The 20,190-nt window shown below is 61.6% G+C and overlaps 1 protein-coding gene across 8 annotated transcripts in view; it reads right to left on the bottom strand.

The window, feature by feature from the left end:
- Positions 1–5,782: 5,782 nt before the first annotated feature.
- HTT (huntingtin) overlaps positions 5,783–20,190 on the bottom strand; it is a 198,393-nt gene continuing 183,985 nt past the window's right edge. For all 8 annotated transcript variants that reach the window (XM_079919305.1, XM_079919304.1, XM_079919306.1 and 5 more), the window contains 15 exons: positions 19,182–19,308; positions 17,637–17,737; positions 16,529–16,683; positions 16,030–16,169; positions 15,551–15,633; positions 14,955–15,073; positions 14,714–14,843; positions 12,927–13,082; positions 10,509–10,699; positions 10,125–10,239; positions 9,772–9,985; positions 9,354–9,459; positions 7,625–7,787; positions 7,304–7,464; positions 5,783–6,545 (listed from right to left, as the gene is read on the bottom strand). In XM_079919305.1, the coding sequence (XP_079775431.1) occupies positions 6,332–6,545; positions 7,304–7,464; positions 7,625–7,787; positions 9,354–9,459; positions 9,772–9,985; positions 10,125–10,239; positions 10,509–10,699; positions 12,927–13,082; positions 14,714–14,843; positions 14,955–15,073; positions 15,551–15,633; positions 16,030–16,169; positions 16,529–16,683; positions 17,637–17,737; positions 19,182–19,308 (2,175 nt within the window). In that variant the 3' untranslated portion in view covers positions 5,783–6,331. The remainder of the gene's footprint in view (positions 6,546–7,303; positions 7,465–7,624; positions 7,788–9,353; positions 9,460–9,771; positions 9,986–10,124; positions 10,240–10,508; positions 10,700–12,926; positions 13,083–14,713; positions 14,844–14,954; positions 15,074–15,550; positions 15,634–16,029; positions 16,170–16,528; positions 16,684–17,636; positions 17,738–19,181; positions 19,309–20,190) is intronic.

The raw sequence follows: 20,190 nt of genomic DNA, 5'->3' as shown, positions 1-20,190 counted from the left end.
ATCCTCCAGGAGGACCTTTCTTCAACCACGACTCCAAGAACAGAGCAGGGCTGCCTCAGTGCATCCCAGCACCAGGGCCAGGGGGACCAAGGGAGAGGCAGGCAAAGCCGGCTCAGGGTCTCAGACCCAGCTCCACCAACTCGGGTTGTGACTCGGCCGTCCCCCCGCCCCCAGCCCCTGTCCTCACCTACAGTGGGGCTCAGAGCACAGGAGTCGTCCTCTCTGGACAAGTACCCACCGCCAGACATGCGGCTGGAGGCTGCACCTCCAAGGCCCTGGGACCCCTTCCCACGGCCCCCTCCCTCCCCCCACCCAAACCCTCCTTGGAGCCTTGGGAGAGGGCAGAGGCCCATGTGCTGGCCTGGCGGGGCTGGCGAATCGTCATCAGGAAAAGCTGCTGCCCCAGAGCACCCGGCCTGGTCAACCCCAGGACAGCGGGTCCCTATGCCTCCGCAGGGCAGCTGTGGCCCAGAGGCATCGCTGCCCGTGCTCAGCGTCCTGGCAGCCAGGCGGCTCGGAGGAGGCATCTACACCCCCTGCTAGGCCTCCAGCCAAACGTCTGGGCTCCAACCGTCTCTTCTCAGGTTTCAGGGGCACCGGAAGCCCTGGAGAGGGGGGCCCGGGGGACGCTCCCGGAAGCAGAGCCCTCACTTTCGGTGTCCAAGGACGAGGAGGGGCCAGGCAGGTGGGGAAGGCAGGCCCAGCTCCCCGCGGCCCCACGGGTGGGCCCACGTGCCCTCGGCTGGGCAGGGCTGTGAACCTCGGCACAGGCCTCTGCTTCCCCCCGCGGAGGCTCAGGGCAGGAAGGGGTGTCTCTCAGGGGCCTCCAGCACCTCCTGGGAGCAGGCAGCAGTGAGCTGAGCCCGTCTCCGAAGGCAGGGGTTTGGCCGAGGAAGACCCCCCAGCTGGGCAGAGGCAGGGAAGCACAGGGAGTGTGGGAGATGGGTCCAGGCCCGGGCGCAGGCAGGGCAGAGCTGAAGGAGGGCAGGTCGGGAGGATGGACTCCCTGGTGCCAGGGGGCGACGACCGTGCCGGCACCACCATCCTCTCCCCGCGCGCACGGGAGCCCAGACCGTAACTTTCAGTCCTCCGCCTCAGCAGGCAGAACCCAACCCCGACCCAACGGCTCCACTGGGCCAGCCAGCCTCCGAGCACACCCTGGGCCGGGTGAGTGGAGGCCTGGCCGGTGAAGGCCTGGGAGTGTCAGGCCCCTAGAGGACGTGGCCGTGACGGGCCCCGGGTTTCCTGCTTGGAAGGCCAGTGGGGATGAGCCGTCCAGACGGAGAAGCCAGGCCGTTGAGGCCCCCAAGCTCGTGGAAACTGCAGGACACCCTCATGGTTTCCCAAGAGCCCCGGTGACCCCACAGAGCAGGCCCACCCTGTGCCCACAGGCCCCGGGCCCTGGCAGAATGCCCCGTCCGGCGGTGCCTGGGCCCATGGCCAGGCTACCCTGAGGGGTGAGGCTGGGCCGGGCACCCCCAGACCCAGAAGGGCTCTCAGGCGTCAGGTCAGGAAGCAAGGGCTTCCTCTGAAGACAAGAGGGGTCTTGCCCTCTACCGAGGGCACCTGTGCACGGTGGCTGGAGGGTGAGTGGGGGACATGCCGTCGCTTCTTTCCAGGGGATCTGGGGGAATTTCCTTTCTGGAAACAGCAGGTGGACCAGGTGTGCCGGCCAGGGTCTGGCTGCCTCGCCTGGACCAGGGAGGGGCGGGTAGAGCTTAGGCAGCTCTGAAGGGTGAGCTGAAGGGGCCCTGGAGGTGTGTCGCAGAGGAGACACACCTGTGGAGGCGACATGATCTTCCCAAACGCATAGAGCAACTCAGGTGGAAACGAACCTGTGCGGCCCGTCCACGAGGTCCAGCAGCTGAAGGCTCTCCAAGCAGCTTCCTGCCGACACTGCCCGCACCTGCGGCGCCTGCGCACATCCCGACACCCTGTCTGCAGGCGTGTGCGGTCACACGGCCGTGACCACAGGCAGGGGCCAGTCCACCCGTGCTCGGCCGTCTCTCGGGGCCCCCACCACGGTCGGGCTCGGGGCCGCCCACTTCCCAGAACTGGGGGGACTTCAGCAGACACTGTGAAGCGCCTGCCCGGGGCAGCCCGCGGCCCAGGGTCTCTGTGTTTGCAGGTTGGTGGGCAATCACCAGCGCCCCGAGATGACTGTGACGCTCACTACCGGGGTTCCCGGGGGCTGGGAAGGACGGTGCCCCCTCAGCTGAGTGGAGAAGACTTCCAGGAGGAGCTAGCATTTCAGGCGGGAAGAACTCACCGGCTCAAATAGACAGGGCAGCATCGCCTCACGCTGTCGCCCAGGAGAACGGGGGGCAATGGCCAATGAGGCGGAAGGGGCAGCTAGACCGTGAGGGGCTCAAAAGTCAGGTCGTGGCCCCCGAGTGAGCCCCCCAGAACCTGTGCCAGCCCTGACCGCCCCTCCAGGGTAGGGCTCCGGGCGAAACCCCACGGCCCCTGGGAGATTCCGCCAGAACCGCTGCAGCCTTCGCGGCCGCGTGTGCAGGCAGGAGGCCCGCTGTGAGGTGGCCCGCGGGTCGCCTCCTCAGCCCCGCATGGCCAGCCACCCGGACCAGCGGCCCCCGACCGAGGCACTGGGCTCGTGCTGGTGTGGCATCAATTCCTGCCTCCCCGCCGCGGGGTCTAGGCTCTCCGCAAGCAAAGCAGGCCTCACCCAGCAAGTTATCGCTTAATTCTTTTCTTTTAATTCATAAGTACAATGTTTGTAGCAGTTTAAAAATTTAAAATGTACATCTCACGTCAGACCTCCCTTTCCTCTCGCACACAGTCACGTCTGGGCCAGGCTCCGGGACGCACCCATCGCAGCCCTGCTGGTGCCCAGCGTGGCAGGGACGGCGGCGACAGTGGCGGCGGCGCAGCATGAGCTCAAACCCCTGCTGATGGCCACTCCGCCACGGCTCGAGGCAGCGAGTACGGGCAAGTGGCCCCACTGAGCTCAGAGCCCAACCACCTTCGGCAGGTCCACGACGGCCACAATCCTCCAGGGCCAGGGGTCACCCTGCAGTGACTGTCTGGGGCCAGATGCTCCCACATGCGCTCGAGGGAAGTGGGTTGCTCCAGCTGCTTTAGAAAGTGCCAGGCACAGGGGTAGAGTGCCCCTGCACCCTCCAGGCCCCTTCCGGTTGTCACCGCCACCTGAGCGGCCCCTCCCTGCTGAGCGCATGCCCGGGCCCGTGGTCCCCTCCTCGCGGGGGCACCCCGAGCTCCCCAGCGAGCCTTGGTGGCCTTCGGGGTGGTTTTCGCATCCCCGCCTGTCGCTCCAGTGGGCAGAACGGCCCTGAGTCTCACCCTGGCCGGGAGCTACACTTTCGGCCACGGCGCAGAGGGACAATAGCCAAAGCGAGGCCACGTGCCAGGAAGAGACGTTATCAAGATGGAACTGAGTCCTCACCTGCAAACCACAGACAAGTGGCCCACGCCACGCGGCCCCGGAGGAGTTTCCCTGCAGCACGGCCGAGCGCAGCTCCGTGAACCCGCGCCGACCGCAGGGGCTCCCCTCGGCTCCACGGATGAGCCGCCCGCGCCCCAGGGCTGGGCAGTGACGCCCGGCCACGAAGGGGGCCCTCTGGGGTTCAGGGGCTCCTCTGATGCCACGCTGTGGGTGTCTGGAGGCGCCTCAGCGTCTTCCTTCCTCCTGAGAGGATACAGGGCTGCAGGAGTGGGAGAGCCCGCGGTAAAGGGCACTAGGAGGCTGGAGAGCCCCTGCCCGGCTCAGGGGCCGCCCCGGGAGGCACGGTTCCGAGAAGGCGCGCAAGCGCGTCGCCCACCAGCCCTACCCTGGTTTCACTCAGATCTTTCCTGTGTCACCAGCAGGAAAACAAAAACACCCCCCAAAAAAACAAAACAAACCTGACGATCACATCAACGATACTTTCAACAAAACGTGGATTGGCAGTAGGACTGGTGCTCGCCGTAGACTTTCAGGAACTTGGTAAAGTCAGTCCCTTCTGCAGAGAGCTGACGAGGTGGACTGTTTTCTCAGTGGGATTTTAATGACCCCATGCAGCCGACTCCACAGGGCAGGTCTAAGGAAGGTCGGCTTCTACAGGGAACTGATGGCCACTCTTAGAGGCCTCGCCTGTCTGTGTCTTGATGAATATAGACACATACAAACACATTACACACGTACTCATCCACGGGTAAAGCGATCTCACTCATAAACTCATATCCACTTCGGGGGCACACCGGCAAGTCTTTGGGTTGGCACCTAGGGCCAGAGCTGGGCTCAAGCCCCCTCGTTAAGCACTGGCTGTTACAGGTCACGTGGTAACAAGGAGAACCCATCAAACTCAGCTGAGCCCGGTGCTATGACTCCTAAGGGGAACGGTTCCCAGTTTTACATTCACAGTGCTATTTCTAACAAGCGTAAACATCTAAGCAGGGACAACGTCAGCCTGCGATGCGTCTATCTCGGAGCTGCTGAAATAACGTGGGAGTCCAAAGTGAAAAGGGAGAGAGAGCGGTGACTTTTCTCAATTCTTGTTCCGAGTCAGGAGCTCCTCCCCAAGGTCCTACTTGGACCTCTGACCCGTTTCTACTGTTCACGCCCTGGCCGGGCGAGGCCTCTGCCGGGCGCTGGTGGGGCAGGCAGGAAAAGCCAAGGGCTGCTCTGAGGAGGGGCTCCCACAGCCTCCCCTGGCCGCACACTCTGACCCCAGCCGGCCTCAAACCACGGCAGCTCTGGGGGTGGGAGCGGCCTGGGTCTGCGCCCGCAGCTGTGTGCGCCATGGTGAGATGTCGCACAGACGCGAGGGTAGCTCCGTGCACCGAAGGACTCCTCCCCTTGGCAGACTCTGGAAGTCAGCTTCACAGTCATCTCCACCTGCCAGTGAAACACCCCAAACCTGACTGAACTTGAGCTCATGACCAAACTGGCCAGCATGACGGTGACCAAATGACTGGCTGCCTCCGGGGACCTGAAGAGCCCCGCCCGTAAGCGCTCCACCAGCCCCTGGCCAAGGGCACTCGACTGTCCACGCCTCGTGTGCATTTGATGATGTGGCTGCTTTGGGCCCAGAAACGGCTGGTCCAGGGGCCGGGGCCTGGGGTAGAAGTGGAGGCCCTGGCTGGCCTCATTCCTGCCCCACCACTGGTCCAGTGGGCACAGATCTGCACCCGCCTGTGCTGAAAGGAGGCCCCGCGGATGGACTGAAAGGGAGCCGAGGACGTGCTCGGGCCTTTCTCAAACAGTTGCCAGGACTCCAAGCTTTGCTCTTGACCAAGAGGGGCGCAGACAACTAACGCTGTTACACCCTCGGGGCTGCCAGACCAGGCGAGCCTCTGGGCCCCACTGTGCAGGAGGGACACGGGGGACTCAGATCCCAACACCCGTCGGCCAGCCCCTGGGTAGAGCGCAGCCCCAGTCAGGACAGGAGCGGGGGGACGACAGTGTTGGTCAGGACGGAGGCTGCTCACGGCCAGGCGGGCCGGCCTTGTCGGCTAAGTGCCCAGGAGCCGCCCGTCACCAGTGGGAGAGCCTTGAGAGCCATCTGTGCCCCAGCGCTGACTGCCCACGACCAGGACAGCCACGGGGGAACCTTCCCAACTCGTAAGGGGGCAGGGGGAACTCCCGGTCAGATATCTGCACGCCAACACCTCCCTAAACTCTAACTAAACGTGAATGCACAAAAAAGGGCGGCGTGTCGGGGGACTAGGGCTTGGGCGAGAGGAACGTCAGAGTTAAGTCTCGTGGAGGGAGAGGGAGGGGCTCCCGTCGACCTCCTCGGAGGCCGTGACACGCAGCACAGACTCGGCAATGCACAGACTGTACACGGGCATAGAAAGTTACCTTAAAATTAATCTCTTTACTGATATAATTAAACTTTAAATCCTGAGAAGAAAACAGAGACAGGGAAGAACGGCGCGGGCCATTGTGCTCCCAGCCACCCCGCCCCGCCCAGGCCCGATGCCAGCGCGGCACGCAGGCCTGCAGGAGCCAGCGAGACCCCAGGACCCCGTGCCTCACTGGGGAGATGCGGGGGGTGCTCTGGGAGGCCCGTGGCATCACCTCCCGCCTGCGGGACAGCAGAGGGGCTCACGGCCGACCTGCGAGAGCCGAGGCAGGAGCAGCTGGGACCCGGTGGCAGCGAACAGGCCGCACGTGAGGAAGTACACACCGGCGACTGGCATTTAACGCTAGCTCTAGCACGGGGGTCAGCAACGGCTGCTCTTGCCCCTGCAAGGACTCAGGCTCAACCCCCAAGATTCCTGCCTACGTTCCCTGCACGCGGTGAGGCCGAGCCACGCGGTGCAGGCGGGGCCCCGAGTCCTGGCGCCACCTCGCCTCCGCCCACCTGGGCGCTCAGCACGTGGTGACCTTGTGGACGTTCCGCAAACAAGCCAGCAGGCGGTGATACGGGTTTCCTGGCGCCGCGACCACCTCGAACACAGACTGGAAGGCCCTGCGGTCGAGCTCCTCCTCTATCTGGTGTCTGTAGAAGTCCGCGGCCACCAGGCAGAAGAGGTGCACGTCCACGTGCTCCAGCTTGCCCATCCTGCTCACGACGTGGGGAAGGCTGGCAGGGTGGTTAAGGGCGCAAGGCTGCAAGTGTGGGGGGACCTGCCTCCCGTCCTCCCCGGGAACCCCTGCCCCGACACAGGCCTGCCAACGGCCCGGGAGCACCGAGTGCCAAGCCAAGCCGCAGACGGGGTGGAGGTGGCAGCTGCCTCCCACCTTGGCTGCGGGAAGCCAGAGCCCCCCGCGGAGGGTGCTCCTCTGAGCAGCACCTCCCTGGCCCGGCACCCGTGCGCCGAGGGCAGAGCTGTGCTGCCCTCCAGGGCCGCTGACAGCGCCAGGACGGCTGTCTGCTCCAAGGCTCTGCGGTCTGTCTTAGGGGGCGGCTGATAGGAGGGGAACGTCCCTTTAGCAGCCAGCATCTTGGGGGTGGGAACTGGATCTTCACTTAAGCTTTTACCCAAGAGAGTGATACGAGGCACGTGACAAAGCATAAAGAGAAGCAGCCCGAGGGACGCACCCAGCTGCAGGGACCAGAGTGGGCGGGAGGAGCTCTTTGCGGGGCCCCCCCCCCACCCCCACCCCGCACAGAAACGCCCCGGCCCCGCCCCTCCCGCTCAGCATGGGGAACACATGGTTTTCTGTTTCCTTGTCCACGGCTTACTCTCTTGGGGCTTAAGGTAAACAACACCTTGACACCTGGGCTTTCTGCAGAGCTTAGGTTTCCAAAACCTTAACGCAAACGTCACCTGGATGTTGACGGAAGTGCTGCCCCTGAGTGCTACGTCCCGCGGGGCCCCAGGACCCAGGGAAGGATACATGGCCGAAACCCACGGGCTAGTGGAAGCGCTGACAAAGAAGCAGGAGAGGCTCCACATGGCCATGGCAACCGGAGTCCTCTGCGTGAAGTTGGAGAGGGACAGCATGACCCAGTCCCGGACCATGGACGACTGCCCTGTGCTGTGCAGAGTCTGGAACACCTGCAAGGGCAGAGAGCCCCGGGGGGCCACCCCGTCAACACCGGCTTCGGGGAAAGAGTGGTGGCTGGCTTCAAGGGGAGGAACTGGCAAGTCCCCGGGACTGACACTTCAGAGGGTAGTAGGCACCTGGTCTGGGGGCTCCTCTGCACCGGGTCCTCACCTGGTACACTACGGTGGCCATGAACTGCGGGTACGGTTGCTGGTTGGACAGAAACTCTCCAATGACCTTGTTCATGACGTCCTGGGGCGGGAAGAAGTCGTCTAGAAACTGGGGGAGGATCCGTGCCACCACTCGGGCTTCACAGGGAAACCCCTTCCTGATCCTGCAGGGAGGAGAAATGGATCAGAGCCTCGCCCTGCCCAGGGCTCCCCACCCGCACGGGGGCCCCCAAGCCAAAAAGGGGTCCTGGAGTAACAAGCAGAAATGGTTTGGGGCAGTGGCATTATGGGGGAATTAAGTCAGTCGGAACAGAAGCACGTCCTCGTTCGGGCCTGTCCTCACCAGTGTCCACACGCTCCTGGAACCTGTCAGCGTCTCGCCAGGCCCCCTTCTCTCCCGCCTGTCCCTGGTGCCCTCCTGCCACCTCCCCTCAACACACCCTCAGCGGGCATCTTGGGCAGCGTCCTTCCAGGTGCCAGCTGGGCAGGCGGCCAGCAGGCTACTCACGCTACCATACCGTTAGCACACACCGCTGGCCCTCCGTATCCGCGGGTTCCGCACCCGCACTTCACTCCGCGGTTGGCTGGGTGAAGGCAGAGCCCGAGGACACAGAGGCGGAGTGCTCTCCACTATTTTATGCCAGGGACTTGAGCATCAGCAGAGTTTGGAATCTGTGGGGATCCCGGAACCAATCCCCGTGGACACCGAGAGACGACCGTACAGGAAAGCTATGTGTGACTGAAAAGCACCAGAAGGGACCCAGAAACTGGCCCAGGCGTGCCTGTCCCACCTGCCTGCAGACGCCAGCCACTGCCCAGCATGGGCGATACTCACAACTGAAAGTCAGCTTTGTCAAGCCAGTGTCCCCCCGCGTGTCTGGAGGGTGGTCAGGCTGAACGCCGGCACTGCACTGGCTGAAGTGTTTATCCCACCAGCAGGCGTGGGAATGCAAGCCCCACATGGGCAGGGGCCTGCGTGGGCGGCTCTGCCCACCGTGGAGGGGCCCGAAGAATGTGAGGGAAGAATGACTGTAAACGCTTTCAACGCTCAACGTGAAAACAGCCCACGCGCTCAGCTTCCCACAGCCCCTCACCTGGCCAGAGCAGACGGAGAAAGTCCTGCTAAGTGTGCTCTTGTGAAACCCCAAATGGCCTCCTGCTGACCGAGCTGACCAGACCTGTCAGGCTGAGTGGTGCGGAGTCGGCTGCCCCAAGGCCACAGACACAGCACGTCGCCTGGACCAGGAGGCCCGGGGCAAAGCCGGACGAGGCCCCCTCACCCATTCTGCAGGACCGCAAAGTGAGCCAGTCCTGGACACGAGGGCACACACGTTGGGGGCAGGCTCTCAAAGACGTCTGTCATTTAAGTCTGTACCACAGTCTGCCGAAGCCTCCTGAGCCACTGCAAACGTGGCTCCAAGACTCCTCTCACAAGGCAGCACGTCTGATGGCCAGTCCCGTTACCGACCAGGGCTGCATGCCCTGTCTCATTACAGGCCCTCCTGACACCACCACATGGCCGGCACCGCCCCTCGCCTTCAGCAGACACGCCGGCACTGGGGACAGGGCGCTGGGCTCCTAGGACTGGCGGCTGTAGCAGAGCCCGAGGGCAGCGCGAGCGCGTTCAGGGCACAGGTGGGCTGAGAGCAGAGCGGGTGTGTAGGAAGCAGCAGCTCCCGGCTAACGCTCCAGGGCAGGGCAGGGCAGGGCAGGGCAGGCTCCATTCTTACCTGTCAAAAAGAACAGACACACGCTCCATGGCCACGATCACTGACTCGCTGTCAGGGGCGGTAGGGCTGGGGTCTGAGGTTCTGCCTGGACTGATTTTCTCTTTTCCTGAAACAAAGCCGGTCAGTTCTTTTCATTTGTAAAACTGGACAGGCTCTGTAAACAGGGCCTGGAACTCACGCAGGAGTTTACTAAACACCTAGAGATGATCTGAGACCAGGTGGCGGGAGCCCCCAGCACCCCAGGGCCCAGCCCAGCCACACAGGGCCCAGGGGTCTGTCTGCAGACCCGCTCCCAGGCGGGGTTCCGACACCCGCACAGCTCTGCAACCTTGAGAACTGGAGGGGCCTGTGGTCTGCGTCCTGTGCGTCCGGAGCTCAGCGGCACTGACCCGCTGGGCACGGGTGGCCCCCTGCTCACCTGTGTACATACAGGTGAGCATCAGGCCCAGGGCCGCCATGGCGCGGTGCGGGCTGTGCACGTTCACTCTGTCCACGCTCAGCTTGACCAGGGACTCCGCATCCAGCCGGGAGAGCTGCTCGGAGAGCAGGAGGCGCTCCAGGCCCCTCAGGACACAGTGGTACACGATGGACGGGGTGGACTCCTCGCTTCCAGACAGCATCACCCCACACATCTGGACAGGAAGGAAGACCTCCCAGTCAAAGAGGCACATCTGGCCTCCTGTCGCTCATGCACCTTCTCCCAGATGAAAACCACCACGGGCCCCACGGCACAGGTCCCGGAGCACGGAGCCCACGCCCGTTCCCCCTCGCCTGTATGATGGATGCGGAGAACTCCGGCCCGACGTCCAGAGGGTAGTTCTCAATCAGGTAGAAGGCCGTGGCACACATCACCAGCACGTGCTGCTGGCTGTGGATGTTCACGCAGCTGAGAACGAGACAAGGGCCAGGCTCAGCCACGCGTGGTGGCTACTCTCACCTGATGGCACGTGGTATCCTCCTGTCTCAGTGACCGCAGCCACTGTCCCTGTGAGAAGGGTGCCCGCCTGGGTTCCTGCTGACCCCTGCCCATGATACGGCCGGGGTCTGACATACGCTTTGAAATGTGCAACGTCACTTCTCACAGCCCCCCACCTCTGGTCAGACAGAAGCCCTGGAGGGAGACAGCAGCAGGAGGTCCTGGCCGCTGCCACTCACTGGGCTGTGCCTTTGAGGTTGGAGAGGAGATAGTCGCTGATGACCGGGATGAGCTGCTTTGCGGTGTCGTCTAGGAGGTCGCACTCCAGCACGTAGAGGACGCCATGCAGGGCTCCGATCCTGCTGGGCAGATGGCCGCTCCTGAGCGTGCTCTCCAGCAGCCGGCTGACCGGCTCTGCCACGGCCTTGTCCTAGGGCGCAGCACACGCGGAGGCTAGCCTCACAGTGCCGTGGGGCGCCGAGAGAGGCTGGCCTCACGCTGCGGTCGGGCCGGTGTGCAGAACAGAGCCCTCTGCGAGGCCTGCGTGCGGGGCTGGCGTCCGGGAGCTGGGGTGTTGGGATGGGGGGGCTCCCTGGGCCTCCCCTGCTGTGTCTGTGCTGACACCCTTCCCCCCTCCCCGGGGCTGGAGTTCGGTGTGTGCCCGGCAGAGGGGCCTGCGGAGCCTGCGGGCCCGCAATGAGAGCCCCGGTTCTGCGTCTCTGACGAGCTTCCCTGGGGACAGCGTGTCGCTGGGGGTGGAACGCGGCCCGCGTGACTCCACGGGACGGGGTTCTGGAAGCTCGCCCCCAGGCCCTCTCCCTTCGGTGGTTCTGCTGCACAGCCCTTCGCTGTGACGGGTCAGAGCCCTGAGTGTACGTGAGCCCTGCGTGTCCTCCTGGTGTGGCCTTGGGGACCCGCACAGCAGCCTATGCTAACTTGTAGGAAAATGGTCTTAGTTTCCCTCTGCAGCCTAAGCAGGATGGAGAGGGGTAGGGACCTAAACACTCAGCACCACACTCCGCACTTCAGATCGGCTTTGCATCAGAGAAGACCCTTCACAAGGCAGAGATGGCGACCACTGCTCTTCACAGGCCACCTTGCCCAGACACAGGCGGCCACTGCTGGCCGAGGGCCTTGTCTCGCTCTGCAAAAGCCACAGAGGCTGCCCGGCCCGGCAGCCCCCGGAACTGTCCTGTGGCCCCCGAGGACGTGACACTGCTGAGACTCCTACCCCTCCTGCCCGCACCCAGGGCCACCACCAGGACCCGCTGCAGGGCACCGCTACCACCACACTGGGCAACGGGAACGCCGGTGCTGCACGGGGCGCAGGGGCACAGGCCACGATGTGCAGAGAGAGTGCCCTGAGGGAAAGTGCGCTGCCCTTCACACCGGCCGGGAGTCCACGTCCCGCGCCATCCTGCCTAAGCCTCTTCTTGAAAACCACGATCACTCGTTCCATTTACTGACAACACAACATTTCCCTCAGGGATCTAGGCCAGAGCACAAACACAATTACCATGAAAACAGACCCAGCACTTGAAACTCCCGCAAGGACAAGAGGACCCCTTCAAGCCTGGCTGCACGTACCTCCCTCTCCACACCCAGAGGGCCGACACTTGGAAGAGCTGTCTGCTCAGCGGAAGGGACTCATTGTTTCTGTTCCCTGGACGGTGGCCCCAGGGCCGAAGGCCACCCAGGATGAATGGTACCTACTCTGGGCCTTGGCTCGGAGGGACAAATTCAATGGGGGAACAGTCGGGAAGGAGGGGATGGTCAGGGCTCCAGTCGTAGACCCCAGCTCACACCCCACGTCTGCCCCGTCCTGTGCGACCTGGAGCAAGTCAGCAGCCCCCTGCCTTGGCCTCCTCGGGAGCAGGTGGGATCATGGCGGCCCCACCTCCGCCAGCCTGTACACAGCGTGTGTGGGGCACGAGGGGGAGCTCTGCAAATGGCAGCGCAGTCAGGACACACAGCATGGGTGTGGGATGTGGGAGAGGCACCTGGGTGCCACCCTGCCCCTCGCTGATGGGCCCAAATGCCTGGCTCACGGCGGCCACCCCTGCGTTTGTTCAGGGAACGAGTCTCTATTCTAGCATAGCGCTGGATTCCAGGAGACGTGAGTGAGAAGCAGCAGTGGCCGGCAGGTGCCACGTGGCCTGGAGTCACGCTATCTGCCTCCAACGGCAGGGCTGCATTTTAACACGCCCTAAGAAATGGCCGGGCCCGCGGTCAGTACTTCCTGCGTCTGTACCGCGTGGTGATGTGGCCACAGAAGGTGGCGAGTCCCGATCAGCTAGAGGCACAGCTACGAGGCTCAGGAGGAGGCCCGCCCGGGCCCCGGGCTCAGAACAGAGCACAGGACCCAGCTCCGGGGGTGGGAGTGCAGGGTCAGAGACAAACGGCCCCGGGAGGAGGCCCTGGGGACCGGGAGCACGGAGGGCGGCAGCACATGGGGGAGGAGGGTGGGGCGCTGTGGGCCGTGGGCGACCGTCCAGGAGGAGCCAGCCCCGCTGCCCCGCCGGCACAGCCAAGCCCGTCCAGGGCCAGGCACCGGGATAACCTGAGGGACCAGGGGACAGGAGCCCCAGCCGAGGCTCGCCCAGCCCCGCACACTCCACAGCGACGCGCGCCCAGGCCCCACGCCGCCTCCCACTCACCATCCCGAGGACGGCGGCCGCCTTGCAGGTGGCGGGTACCAGGTACTGTTGGAGAATCTCGTCTTCCGAAGGGTGCACCCTCCGCAGCTCTGTCAGCGTCAGGTACATCGTCTCAAACTGGCTGCGCTCCGTAAACAAGTCTGAGACCACGAGAAGCTGGCGACGGGACATGCGGGCAGGAAGGGGTGAGTTACGCTATGGGAGGTGCGCGACGCGGGACTTCACAGGGGCCCTGACCGGGAAAAGCAACCAACAAAACCCGGAAACCTAACCTACACTGTAACCCTGTACCCGCACGTCCCCCCAGTGCCTGTACGCACACACTGCTGCCGCGTGGGAACCCACCCCCAGGCCACCGCCGGCGAAGCTACCCAAAGCCCCGGAACAGAGAAATGGGTGATCATGTCGGACATTAATGCTTTGGCGATGATTCTTTTTGTCTGCCCGAAACGTTCAGTGTTCACATCACGTCTAAAGACAAACTTTGATTAGGCATGAAGGCCCTTTTTCCTTAGGAGCGTGAGGGAAGGCTGGGGTCGGCCCTTTCTCAGAGGCCCCAGGTGAGCTGAACCAACAAGCCAGCAGGACACTCAGCAAGTCATCTAAAAGAGCACTTCTTAGGTGAGCCTCTCAGGGCCACAAGGTCAAAACTATTTTCCTAAAAATGCTAAGACCCTACTTGCCTTTCTCTCCTGTGCTCTCCCAACTGTACAGTGGTATTTTCTAGAAATTATTTAATATTAACAGACTGAGTGCAGAGGAGATACAAGTGTCTTGGCCGCGCCATGCGGCACGTGGGATCTTAGTTCCCTGACTAGGGACTGAACCCTCGTTCCCTGCAGTGGAAGCGTGGACTCCTAACTACTGGACCACCAGGGAAGTCCCCTCAGGGGACTTCTAATGAGCCAGACATTAAAGAGATTTGCAAAAGCGTACAAAAACTAATTTAAAAAGATTATTTTAAAATAGAAATTGTTATCCTTATTATTTTTAAATGGATAACTTTTAAAAATTTAAGTTCTTTAGCAGTACTTAAACTTGTTGACTTTTTTGAAAAAATCAATTTGTAACTTACATTACAAATTAAAAATGAGGTTCTTAAAAATCTCAACTTGACCAGATATGAAACAATTTAGAAAACTTTAAAGGAGTATTGAGAAAAACAGACTTGGAAGAAAAAAAGTCTGTCTTTACCTAAAAGAGACATCTCTCGGTAAAAATAATAAAAACTCTGTGCTGCACAGGTAACAAGACGGTTCCAGTAACTGGGCATCTCTCCTTGCTGGATGGCTAACCTGGGTGACGTAGAGAAGCCAGCACTGAATAAGTAACTTTTAAACCTTCTCAGATGTGACTTCCAATACTGCAAGCACGGATGGATGTCACCGACAGACACCAACGCTCCTTGGGGTCCCCACCAATCTCAAGGATGCAGAGAAATCCCCTGGCCGACAGCTGGAGAACAACTGCTCTAAATTGGTGCTTCTCAAGCACCAATTTGGTGGTTGGGTGGTCGGTGGGTTGGTGGTCAGGGGACCGTCTGTCACAAGCCCCCGAGGAGACAACGTGGACAAGGACAGTGACCCTTCAGACCTTACGGTTAACGTGCCGTCCCCACGACACCCCCGCTGGACTGATGGGTGTCACTGCCAGTGACTGGACCAGCGGAAACCGCTCCTTCACTGGCTCCAGAAGTACTACATCCTCCACCTGTGTCTACGCGTCCCCGCACGGGCGCCCAGAGACCGGGAACCCCGGGCGGGAGGCAGGGGGGGAGGCAAACGCACCGACCGCACCACCTCGCTGATCAGGATGACGGGGGTCCTCCTGGCTGAACTTGACGGCAGGATCCAGCGACTGTACAACTCGAGCAGAAACTGCGAACAGGAATGGATGTCGACTCCAGCCCGGTGTTTCCTGCAATGTCCCCCCAACAGAGATGAGAGGTTCATTTCCAGAGGCAGCCCAGAAAGTCAAGTGACTAATCAGAGCTCTCCGAGCGCTTGAACACAGAAGGCAGACGGGAACCTGGCGCTGACTGGAGACGTGGGCGGGGACGACGGCGCGGGGGCCTCCTCCTCCTCGGCCCACTCCTCCTCTCTCAGGGGCGTGACGCTGCTCCCCAGCCACACGGAGCGGATGGACACCTTCAAGGGGCACAGGACAGGGAGCTGACGCTCAGGGCCGGAGGCAAGGGGCGCGGAGCCGCAGGTGCGGCCCGGGGCCCCGGAGGCGAGCAGCTCCCAGCACTCAGCAGGGCTGCCGGGCGCTCTGCCTTCAGGACTCAGGGCCTGATGAAGCGCCGGGCGGCAGCGGCCGAGGAGAGGGAAGGAAAGAGCCTCTAGGGAAGGACACTTTCACTCCTAAGGGACATCTGCGTGAGGTCTCGGCACAAAACTGAACCAGAACGTGAGACCTCTCTTCAAAACTTGTCCTCACTGGCAGTCACTTGAGGACCCCGTTTCTCTGAATTACTTGCTTAACAAAGCCCCCCACAAATGCAACAGAATGCCATGCTTACTCTGCAGAGGGCGCGGTGGGGAGGAGCTTGAGAACCCCGACAGGCCCCCCGGTCCCCACGCGCCCCATGGGGCCTCACGCTGGACAGAGGCTGGGGGACTGACCTGGCCGAGGTTGTAGCTCGTGTTCCCCAGCTCCCGCTCGGGGTTGACCTGCAGCAGGACCTTGTCGTGGCTGGTGAGGGCACCTGCGGGAGCAAGGGCGCATGAGTGCCGCCCGCACGGCCGCGAGGGGCTCGGAGGTGCTCTATCCCTTCACAACCCGTTAAGCCGGCAGGGCCAGCAGGGCGATGCTGAATTATCACTTTTTCTCTGTAACAGACCAGCTTCAGACTCTGAACAGGAACCGGTTGTGGGCTGAGGTGTAAAAGCTAAGAGTCAGTAGCCGCGAACGAGGCGACTACCCAGCCGGCGGCCCTCTGGGAGCCCAGACGACAGCTTTGGTGGACGGGCCCTCCTGGGACCCTGCCTCGGCGCCAGGGCTGTCCAGCTGTGCCTACCGGCCCAGGGCATAAGCTGACACCCACACTCAACCCGTCCTCCCCGCAAGCCCCAGGGACACCCGGCCCTCTCCCCACAGGTACCTGTAGTAGCTGGAGACAGAGAAGGGATGGGGTCCCACGCCTGGTACAGATGATGGGTGGCGATATTCTCCCTCTTTGAAACCATCGCTTGAATTTCCTGCTCTACGATTCCTCTGATGATGCTCAACTTCCTCCCAAACCTAAGGTTCAGAACAAAGGTTACAGAACATCTGGTTCCTCCGAATCTTACAAGTGGAAACTGCCAGGCTTCCCCCAGCTTTGCCTCAAGGAAACACAGGCACCTCCAAGCCCCGGGCCCACACCCTCTGTGGGCGGTTCCCGTCCGCAGGCCCTGCACAGGTGCTCTGTCAGCTCCTTCGGAATCTGCCCTCCACACCGGATGCCCGAGTCATCAGGCCTCAGCCAGCCAGCCACTTTGGGTCTGCACCCCCCGCACGGGGTTTCTGTCTTTAATTCCGGCAGCAAAGGCAAGGGCACCCTGGCGCCTCCCTGCTCCCACCGAGGCCGCCCCTGGAGACACGCGGCTTCTCGGGCAAACCTGGTGCCGAGAGCTTTCAGGGGCTTGTTCCGGGGCTGCTGCTCCAGGCAGCTCACGGCTGGGTTGCCGGCAACAGGCACAGTCATCGCGCTCAGCACCAGGGAGGTGATGGCCTGCACGGCCAGGACGTGGATCTGGGTCCTCTCCGTGTCTTCCTGGAAGGGGAGCCCACGTCACCAAGTCACAACACAGGCAACACCGCTGCCCCGCCTGTGGGCAGACGCTGCGGGCCGTGGCTGTCCAGCCACGTGGCCTTGAGGGCGGGGCCCCCCAAGTGCGACAGAGGGATGTGCCTTCCCAGCCAGGGTCCTGTTGTGTCTGCGTCAGTTCACCAGAACCCACACACATCTGTGGTTTGAGATGAATCTGACGGGCAAATGGCTGCTTTTGAAAGCAAGGTCTCCTACAGGCACAAACCTCCAAACAGGAATTACTTTTTAAGAAACTGTCCTTAAATTTCCTCACTGATTTTAGGGACTCTGCATATGACACCCTGTTAGTTCCACACCTGTGAAAGACAACCCTGATGATTCCTGACATACATACTCTTTGAACTGCCATTTCTGGACGTTCATACCATACCTTCCGTCAGAATTAAAAACGTATCTTATGACTTAATGTTTCAGGCTTTGCTTTATCTGAACATGTTTTTTAATTAATATTAAAGTAACATAATATGCATTAATACCCCAAGAAGCCTGATAAAATTTTCGCAAAACAGTCAAGACAAATGAACACAGGTACGTATGTGTGGCCTTTGTGACGTGCCTTTTCATTTTGATGAAATGTTGCTACCCACTGTACCCTGAATATTGAGAAACAAAACTGAAAAATATTTTCAAGAAACGACATAATGCTACTGACCCTGAAAGGGCAGTGCACTGTGGTAAAGGCACTCCGGCCGCGATTCTAGGGTACCCAGACCTTGGGGAGGCTCATTCCTGCTCTGGAACACCAGTCATGACATGATCTGGCTACCTTTTAAAAACACGGTGAGACAGAAAAGTAAGAGCTTGCTGCCCTGCCTCTCCCAGCACGCACGGCTCGCGAGCTGCTGTAAGTGCCCGTGCGCCGGCCAGCAGACACCGGCACCCGCCCGCGGCCTTACTTCGGGGGGGCTCTCCTCTTGCTCCATCACGAGGGGCTGAGTCACCAGGACACCGAGGAGGGTGGCCCACGTTTCCTCAAACTGGGTACGGCTGGTCCACCCTAGAAATGCAAATGTCACTTTAGACAGAGGGTCCCCTGCTGCTCAGACTTTTCGATGCCATGTGGCAGCTGGGCCCTCCGGCTCTCACTGGCCCAGGCGCCACATACAGCCGCTCCCTGGACCCTCACGGCAGCGCTGTGACGCGGCAACACTGCCGGCCGAGCCCAGTGGTGACGAGACGGAAGCACACAGGTCCAAAGGCCCACAAGAGGCCAGGCTGAGTTCAGCCCAGGTAGCCCGGTGAGAGGCACCCTCTGGAGCCCTGCCGTGTAGACGCAATGAAGTAAAGGGACATCTGAGCAGGCTACGCTCAAATGGGGTCTGAGCCGCTTCTACCCTGCTCACCAGAGGGTTGGACAGTCCTCCAGAAATCACATCCCCAGACTGAGTGTACACCCCAGACCACAGAACTGCACTTCTGAGTGGGTGAAGGGTGTGCTGTGTGAATTCCACCTCAGTACAGCTGTTAGAAAAGTCAAAGCGCTGGTCCCTCTGACACCACCAAGAAGAACAGTAGGTCAAAAAAGAATGTAATCTAGGGGCTTCCCTGGTGGCGCAGTGGTTGAGAGTCCGCCTGCCGATGCAGGGGACACAGGTTCGTGCCCCAGTCTGGGAATATCCCACATGCCGTGGAGCGGCTGGGCCCCTGAGCCATGACCGCTGAGCCTGCACGTCTGGAGCCTGTGCTCCTCAACGGGAGAGGCCACAACACTGAGAGGCCCGCGTACCACACACACACAAAAAAGAATGTAATCTAGCGGGGGTGTGTGTGCTCAAGCCCTCGGGGAAGGCACCTCTGAGGGGCCACCCTCAAGCACCATCGTCACAAGCTGCACTCAAGGTGCTGTTTGATGAACGACTGTTTCAAGGGCTGCGCTAACGTCCCCACCCGTGACCTTGGAGGTGGAGGTGGCCATGTCACTTGTATTAGGGCTACAAGTGACAAGAATGCGGGTGTTGAGGCCAGAGGTTAAAATGACCTGCCCCACACTACACAAAGCCCAGTGTTGTCCACCTAAAGCCTACTTTCCCCCTGCCACCTCTGGCTCCATCCCGCCCAGGCTCCCGGTTCTGCATCCGAGAAAAGGGGCACCAGTGACCACATAGGAAGCACTCAGAGGGAATCACTGCTGCCCTTTAGCTTAGGTGCTACACAAAGGCTGAATGTGCCTTAGCATTTCCAATTACTAGGGTACCCTTCCTGACCGGAAACAAGCCTGACACAGGAAAATCTGGCATTAAACTCACACACACGCACACACTTGGATCAAACTTCTCACCGTGACAGCTTTGTGTACATTACAGAACGTATTCACGATTACGTTATGCCTTAACTCTTTTGTGGAATAAAAGGAGAAGACGGGTCCCACTACTGCAGCCCTGGCTCCCCCAGGGCAGGCACGTGATGACGTGTAACCACCTCGGAGGGGAGACCCGGACTACCTAGCGTATTGATGCGGTAGATGAACTCTTTGAAGACTTCCTTTTCCTGGAGGAACTCCACGGGGATCTCGGGGAACACGGTGCCAAAATCCCCTCCTGGTTTGGGTGACCATCCGAGCTTCCACACCTGAGAGGATGAAAGAGACACAGTCTCCCGAGTCAAGTCAGGATGGCCGAACCGCGAGGGAGCCAGGAAACACGCTTCCTCTAGGCGCAGCTCCCTGGCGGGCCACCTCTTCCTGAGCGCAGACACGGCGGAGGGAGGGCCCTGGGCGCTGGTGCCGCGGGGGCTCCCAGACCTGCCCAGGGCCGCCCGCGCAGGTGCCCCCAACCCTTAGAGGCTGGCAGGAGCACGTAAGGTTCGGCCGCACACAGCAATATTTACCGCGAGCAGGCACGACAAGAGCCACGCCAGCCGTTTGTAAACTCCGTCAAGTCCAGCTCTGTCGTCTGGTGCTGCCACGCACACCAGAGGCGCCGAGGCTGCCTGGCAGCAGGAGCCCAGCTCCCAACTGGCCGAGCTGACCCCCTCGGAGGACACAGGCCGCAGCCGGCCAGAGCTCGCACTCTGCATCCCCAAAGCCGGCCACGTGGGCCTCGAGGAGGTGGCCGGCTGGCCCCCGCAGCCCCAGCGCCCACTGGCCTCTGGAAGACGCCCTCTCAGCCTCTCACCTGCTCCCCAAACCCTCCTGAACGTCCCGTGGGAGGGTCGTGGAGCCGCGTGGGTTCAAGCCCACGCTCGCAGAGTTTCATCTATGGCGTGCGTGGTCTGGGCGGCTCTTCCCACGTCCGGGCCAGCCATCGAAGCCTCTGGACTGTGCCCGCCTGCATCGGCTCCCCGCTCCCACCCAAAGGTGAGCCGTCTCGACAACTGCAGCGACGGCCCAAGCGCGGCGCCCAGGCTGAGACCCACACTTGACTTCCCCAGCTCTCCCCACCCCGGGGTGCCGGGTTTCGCCAACGCCCACAACTCCCAGTTTCCACGGCGACCCCAGGACAGCACGTCACT

This window comes from Stenella coeruleoalba (genome assembly GCF_951394435.1).
Source record: "Stenella coeruleoalba genome assembly, chromosome: 4".
NCBI classification, from domain to species: domain Eukaryota; kingdom Metazoa; phylum Chordata; class Mammalia; order Artiodactyla; family Delphinidae; genus Stenella; species Stenella coeruleoalba.
This window is presented reverse-complemented; position numbering and strand designations above follow the sequence as displayed.